Source organism: Lathyrus oleraceus, chromosome 5 (assembly GCF_024323335.1).
Source record: "Lathyrus oleraceus cultivar Zhongwan6 chromosome 5, CAAS_Psat_ZW6_1.0, whole genome shotgun sequence".
NCBI lineage: Eukaryota > Viridiplantae > Streptophyta > Magnoliopsida > Fabales > Fabaceae > Lathyrus > Lathyrus oleraceus.
The window spans coordinates 180458943-180466230 of NC_066583.1; the positions used below are offsets into that span (position 1 = coordinate 180458943).

At 30.9% G+C, this 7288-nt stretch overlaps 1 protein-coding gene and 1 non-coding gene across 2 annotated transcripts; both read left to right on the plus strand.

Moving 5' to 3' along the window:
- Positions 1-1575: 1575 nt before the first annotated feature.
- LOC127081841 (thylakoid lumenal 17.4 kDa protein, chloroplastic) lies at positions 1576-4345 on the plus strand. The gene is made up of 4 exons (XM_051022069.1): positions 1576-1800; positions 1880-2019; positions 3489-3735; positions 3894-4345. Exons 1-4 carry the CDS (start codon positions 1686-1688, stop codon positions 4115-4117), a joined length of 726 nt encoding a protein of 241 aa, XP_050878026.1. The 5' UTR covers positions 1576-1685; the 3' UTR covers positions 4118-4345.
- Positions 4346-4395: 50 nt separating this feature from the next.
- On the plus strand, positions 4396-4466 carry TRNAG-CCC (transfer RNA glycine (anticodon CCC)). Its single transcript has one exon. It is a non-coding gene; the product is annotated as a tRNA-Gly (tRNA).
- Positions 4467-7288: the final 2822 nt, after the last annotated feature.

Below are 7288 nucleotides of genomic sequence, written 5' to 3' on the forward strand. Positions count from 1 at the left end.
TGGAAGGAGAACGCCTTAGAAGTAGCGAAAATCGTAGCAGTGAGAACCCTAACGTGAAAAAGAACGAAAATAACAGAGAGTGAAATAACAAAACGCGCAGTATGTTATAATTTTAATGTTTACTAAAGGGGACCTTAGAGGGCGCTTGTGGAAAATAAGCGCCCTCTAAAGGGGGCCTAAGAGGGCGCTTATGAAAGCGCTCTCTAAGGCTTTCCAAAAGCACTTTATAAACTGGAAATGCACATGGACTTATAGAGCGCTTTTTTAAAAGCATCCTCTAAGGGTAACCTTAGAGGGCGCTTTCTAAAAAGCGCCCTGTATTGTTGTCCCTCTATCTCCTCCTTATTTTTTCGCTTCACCTTAGAGGACGCTTTATTACAAAAGCGCCCTCTAAAGTGCGCTGTCTATTCCAGTTGTTCGTTCCTTATTTTTTCGCTTCACTTTAGAATGCGCTTTTGTAATAAAGCGCCCTCTAAGATGCGCTGTCTATTCTAATTTTTGGCGTAGTGTCACATAAAAGTAACATTCTCATTTTATATATATATATATATATATATATATATATATATATATATATATATATATATATATATATATATATATATATATATATATATATATATATATATATATATATATATATAATGAGAATGTTATTTTTATGTGAGAATATGAGAATGAATATGAATTATTAAATTTAAATTATTCTTATATGAAAAGATGAGAATGTCCATTGTCTATGAACATCAAATTATATGTCAAACATTTATTTTTAATATTCAAAAAATTATTTTTTAATACTTTTATTCTCAAATAATTTATTTCCGGAAGTTTTTACGAATCCTTAAAACAAATGACCCCTAAGTAAAATTCTCTCTTTGTAGTCGATGTTTTTCCTATCATTTTCTATTTTTTGTGTCCTGATTTTCTGACATTTTTGTATTTTACAAGCTAAAATAACTTAGAAGTATAAAATTATTTAATTGTTATTAACATAAATACACTAGTTTGTTAATTGGTTAGTTAATTTCTTTTTTTTAACTATAGAAGTTTTATATTTCCTCATGCAAGAATAATACATATTTCATATATTTTTATTCTTTTTCTTTCATTTCTTTCATTTCTTTCCTTCGTAGCTTCTATCAAAAATTTAAATTTGTATTTCATCTCACAAAAATGTTTTGTTTGATCAATATGCAATTTTTAAAAAAATAATTAAATATATTAATTTTAATAATAAAATTAGTATTATTTATTATAATATTCCTTAATTATAATTAGTGAAGTAGTTAAATAGAATAAAAATTAATAAATATAAATATAATAAATATTATATTACTAATATTGTAAAAAACAATTATTAAAAAAAAGTACAATTGAGACAAATTTTTATGAAACTAAAGAAGTAATATTAAACTCGAGTATAGCGATCGGAACAAACAAGACATTCATATAATTACCAAACTCCAAGAATAGAATCAATAATTGGTAGCTTTTGAAATTTAAATTGTTTTATTGAAATGGAAGAGGCTTAAAATTTAAATTTCTTATATTAGATAGATAAATAGATATATCATCACAGTGCCACGTATGATGACATGTAACATATTTATCCGAAGATAAGCAACGGTGTTGAATGGTCTGAATTCTGAATGTTCCAAAATTAGAAAGCGAGGAAAAAAAGAATGGCAAACATTTCAATTCCACTCCCACGAACCGGTTTGTTGTCCATACGCAACTGCTCAACCAAACGTCCATCTTTCGCCACTCCAGCTCCACCTTTCAGAATTACTTGCTCTGGTATGACTCTCTTTCAACTCTTGTTTTCTTGTTATCTAAAATCTAGCTAAGACAGTGAAATTTGTTTGTTCTCTTGTAGTTGTAGGAGAAGCTGAGTTAGATGGATCTGAAAATAAAGCAAGGTTGTTTAGTTTCAATACAATCAAGGGTGTTGCTTGTGGTATTCTGGCAGCTTATACTGTTACTTCTGCTTCGTTTCCCGTTATTGCTGCTACTCAGGTTCAAATTCTACTTGCAATTGTGAACATAAGTTGCATTGCATAATAGATTACGGAATTGTTTGGATAATGTTGGAATTCAAATGAAAGTGGTTAAGTCTCACTTTTACTAGGATGTGACTAGGATGCTAGAATATATTAGATGTACAAGAGAGTTGACCCATATATGGCTTATGATTTTAAGGTCTCTTAAGGGTTTGGTGCTCTTCAAGACTCCCCAACATATAATAACTTAAGTAAAGGCTTATAGTTATAGAATAAATGCTTATTCTCCGATCATTATTATTATAAGCAACAAAAAACTTTTTAGATTTATTGAATAAATGATGTATCCGATCATTATTATATATCAGATAGATCAATTATTCAACAAATCAAATTTTTTTGTTGTTGCTTATAATAGTGACCCTCTGACCAATGTAAGTGGTTTTGTATAAGTTATTACTATGACACAAGATAAAATAAAGTCATTATATTTTTGCGGTAAATTATATCTGTTTTAATAAACTATCCTAAAAAACTTGTGAAAAATAGCTGAAAATATAGAGTCTATGGACTTATCATAAGTTGTTTCATTAGTTTTTTCAAATGTTTGGTTCAAAACTATATATGATCGGTGAAATGGTGAGGTAATGCGTTGCTGCAGTGAATTTGTGTTTCTGGGACGGTGGAGAGGGGTTGACCTGCAAGGTTAACACTTTCAATGCAGAATGAAAAGTAATGTGAGAGTGAAAATGAATTTGAATATTTGAGAATGACACGTTTTCTCTCTTATATAATGAGAGCAGATAAAAACATTTGCAAAAAAATGTGGCGTGCCGTGCGGACAACTGTCTGATTGATCTGAACGGTGGATGATACCTCGGGGGCGGCATTGTCTGCTTTAGGCGAGAATGGGGGAACACGTGTTCATCGAGTTCACTTTCTTTGCCTTTTGGCCTTTTGTCTTGGGCCGAACAATTTCACAAGTGCTATCTAGATAAACTCAAATAAGTTTAAAAAAAGATATTAACTTATTTTTTAAATCATTTTGCCTTCGTGTCCATAATGAACAAGGAAATTTAAATGACGAATGTTTTTCAAACACAAGTTCAATGAGACCTCTTGATTTGGCTGCTGCTCAAATCTGTACCAAATAACTTACATTTGCATGATAGTGCTGAACTTATTGGTGTCTTGTTTAGCAACTGATATTAGAAACAGATTTTACTCTCAAAATTATCCACTGAGGTTGGAAAAGATCATATGGTTTCTTTCTCAGTGTATATTTTGATTCTCTTCCTGTTAACATGATGTCAAGTATCAATGTATCCGGTGAGGTTGGAAGAGATTAGATAGTATCATTCTTTTTTATTTTCTGCAGATGAAATGTGCAAATTATTCAGTTTCAGTGATGTATCATATCAGTTATAAATGTTATTTTAAGTTTAAATTTATGAAGCCCAAATGTGATTCACACTTTTCTTGCAGAGGTTGCCCCCATTGTCAACTGAGCCCAATCGTTGCGAGCGGGCTTTCGTCGGAAACACAATTGGTCAGGCAAATGGCGTGTACGACAAACCATTAGATCTCCGGAAATGTGACTATACAAATGAAAAATCCAACCTAAAGGGGAAGACGCTGTCTGCAGCACTAATGTCCGATGCCAAGTTCGATGGTGCTGACATGACAGAAGTTGTAATGTCCAAGGCTTATGCTGTTGGGGGCAGCTTCAGAGGTAGTTACATTTCTTACTATCACAAAATCCATTGAATGCTGATGCTATTTTTAGCCTTCATAGATGACCAAACACACGGAACATCTTGATATTGTTCATTTTTCGATCTTCTGCTATACAGACAGTCAAGACGCTGACTCAATTATGATATTTTACAGGTGTGGACTTCTCGAATGCGGTGTTGGACCGTGTTAATTTCGGGAAAGCTGATCTTCAAGGAGCTGTATTTAGGAACACGGTTTTGTCGGGCTCGACCTTTGACGAAGCTAAGCTGGAAGGTGCTGTTTTTGAGGACACTATCATTGGTTACATTGATCTCCAGAAGATATGCAGAAATACGAGCATCGGCGAGGAAGGAAGAGCGGAGCTAGGATGTCGATGATGATTAAGAAATGTCTTTCATTCATGTTTTTTTTAAGCCGCTATAACATGAATCCATGATATAGGAAAGTGCATTGGTGAGGAGGAGAAATAGTAGATGTTTGCTGCTACATAACATGTCTTCATTCTTTCAAATCCGTTAACTTTTCAGTTTCTGTCACAGGCCTTGTGTGAAATCCATGAATATTTATTTTAAATGTTAATGATATCAAAAATCAGTGGTGTTTTATATGATCTTAAAATTTATTAAACAACAGTATAAAAAACATAAACAACAAAGCGCATCTGGTGTAGTGGTATCATAGTACCCTCCCACGGTACTGACCAGGGTTCGATTCCCTGGATGCGCAGAAGGTTGTGTAATTTTTGTGTGTTATTTATTTTGACTCAAAGTGCATTTATTTTTTAAACAATTTTTTCACACAACACTTTATTTATTAATTTATTCATAATTCACATATTTCGAATACTTCTTTAGTTCAGCTTAATATATTATAGTGGATTGATAAATATTTTTAACCAAACTGGATTTTCTTTTAACAAAACTCTGAAAAATTACATGGTTAATAATTTATAAATACTTGTTAACCTGAGCTCAAAACATGGTTAATGAATTATGATATTTTGTTGTATACAGTAATTATCAAAAGAACTTAATTATTCATATATTTAAATCAGGTGTTAATAATAAAATGGAAGTTTAATTAAATTTTTAGTTATTTAACTTAATTTATTGTTTTACTTTGTTTCCTTAATTAATAAATCTTATTTATAGTCTTTTAAATAAAATTTCGTTAGATAAGTTAGTTTAACTTTTAATTTTAAATGTTTAAGATAGAATTGTTAAAAAAAACTCTGTTGTATGGGCAATTTTTAAAAAATTCTTCTAAAAAAGTTTGATTTTTTTTCCTAATATTTAAAGATTCCTTTATTTTGACCTCTCATGAGACCTAATCATCAGAATCTTTGGCGTGACTTTTTAATACAGGTTAGTTTCTTTTTTTTATAAACTTTAAAATTTTAAAAGTTAAAACAATCCAAAAATTCTACTGAAGACAGGATTTAAACATAAGAACACAAGTTTATTTAAAAGTTAAAACAATCCAAAAATTCTATCAAAGACAGGATTCAAACACAAGTTTCCTAACTGATAGTGGACATATTTGGTCACTAGGCTACTCTAGTCACTTTGTTTTACTATCCTGACATTCAATATGCATCACTTTCTTCATTAACACCACCTTCATTTTCCATCACCCAAACACAACGTCTTTTTCACCTTCAAAACGTGGTTTCAAATCCAGCATCATTCCAAAGACCCTTTCCTCATTTGAATTTACCATATTCTTTTAATCGGTGACGATTTTTCTCACCTTCTCTTTCATCCCTTTCGCTTCCTCTATCTGAACCTTTTGTTCATCATGTCTTTCGTCACGGTGGCGACAATAATGAAATTCTCTCGTGTCTCAAGTTCTTTGATCGGACTAGTCTTAAACTTCATTTCATCCATACAGGAACTATTTTTGTAGCGATTTTTCGTATCCTGACCTAGGTTATCCATGTGTCGTTGGTTCTTGAGTTCCTTCAAACGTACTGAAGTGTGTTTTCACTCACCGGGTTCGTTTTGATGATACCCTTGTTATTGATTATGTTATTGTTGGTAAACCTAAAGTTGCACTTCATGTGTTGGGAAAATGTGTTTTTAGGGGCTTGACTTGGATGGGATTTCTTATCATATTCTACTCAATGCGCTTGCCGAGGAGGATTATTTTAATTCTTTTAGTATCATTCTTAGTCAGATTCGTATGAAAGACTACGCGACTAGTGTTACAAATGTTATTGTTGTTAAGTTTTTGTGCAAGCAAGGTAAGTTGGATGAGGCTGAAGTTTATCTCAATTGTTTATTGGGGAGTGGGAAAGAACTGTATGATTTTGAGGTGAGTTTTCTTGTTGGTTCGATGTTGCCTCAAAACCCTTTTCTTGTTGGTTCGTTACAGAGAGATGGACAAATGAAATGTTACAAAAGGATGATAAAGTTGAATGTAAATATAATTGGAAGAATTATTAATCATAATGAAAGTTATAGTCCAATGGTTTGCCTTGTCCTTAAGGGAGAGAGCTTGTGTTTGAATCTTGTTTTTGGCAAAAAAAAAATTAGATTGTTTTAACTTTTAAATTTTCAAAGTTTATAAAAAGAAAAATAAAAAAACTTTGAATTCTGTCTTTGGAAAAAAAATTAGATTATTTTAGCTTTTAAATTTTTAAAGTTTATAAAGATAAAAATAAAAAAGCAAATCTGAATTAAAAGAAGTTATCAATTAAAAGAAGGTCACCTAAGCTTTTCATGTCAATAAAATAAAATAAAAAACATGTCACGTGAAAGATTATGATATTTGGGTCATTTTATGGGTCACATTATGATAGGAGGGAATATGTATTAGTCATAAACAATAATATGATTTTTTTTTAGAATTTATAATTATGCGGACCTAACGGGCTACCCACGGCATATACGGACTAGCCCTAATGTATAGCAAGTTTTTAAGGGCCGGACTAAAAAACCCTTAAAATATATGGGCTCTAATTTTAAGGTTTAAACCATGTGACTTTTTAGGCCTGGCAGACCGATCCATATGAACTAGTCCATTTTGACAACTCTAATCTAAGGCAACATTATTGAATTTCCACCATAAATCTTATTTTTTCTGTAAAAACTTAACCATTTAATTTGATTAAAATATATCAATTTTTTTCTGTAAAAACTTAACCATTTAATTTGATTAAAATATATCAAACCGCTAAGACAATGAAACTATTGAATCTAACAATGAATTCTCAATGCTCATCACCTCGAACACATTCATATCAAAATTCATAAAAAGTTTAAATAAATCTAACAATATTTTTAACTCATACTCTATCTAACAATTAAACTAAAAAAAGTTAAACACAAATTCAACTAAACTCATGAAACTCAAATTTAAAAATTTGACTTAATTAGCATCGGAGTCTCTCAACTTAATTTAAAGTCTGACTTTGATCCCTTATCTAATAAACATATGTTTTAATCTCTCAAAAACTATTTTATTAGTTAAATTATTCATATCAATTAATTTATTAAGTGAGACATATCATTGAGTGTTCACTAAACTTTTTTTTTTACTTAATTGTA

Bases quoted from the DNA above. Each gene is read 5' to 3' on its own strand.
- LOC127081841 (XM_051022069.1), top strand. From the start codon at position 1,686: ATGGCAAACATTTCAATTCCACTCCCACGAACCGGTTTGTTGTCCATA. The intron at 1,801-1,879 runs GTATGACTCTCT...GTTCTCTTGTAG, and splicing joins TTTCAGAATTACTTGCTCTG to TTGTAGGAGAAGCTGAGTTA. The intron at 3,736-3,893 runs GTAGTTACATTT...GATATTTTACAG, and splicing joins TGTTGGGGGCAGCTTCAGAG to GTGTGGACTTCTCGAATGCG.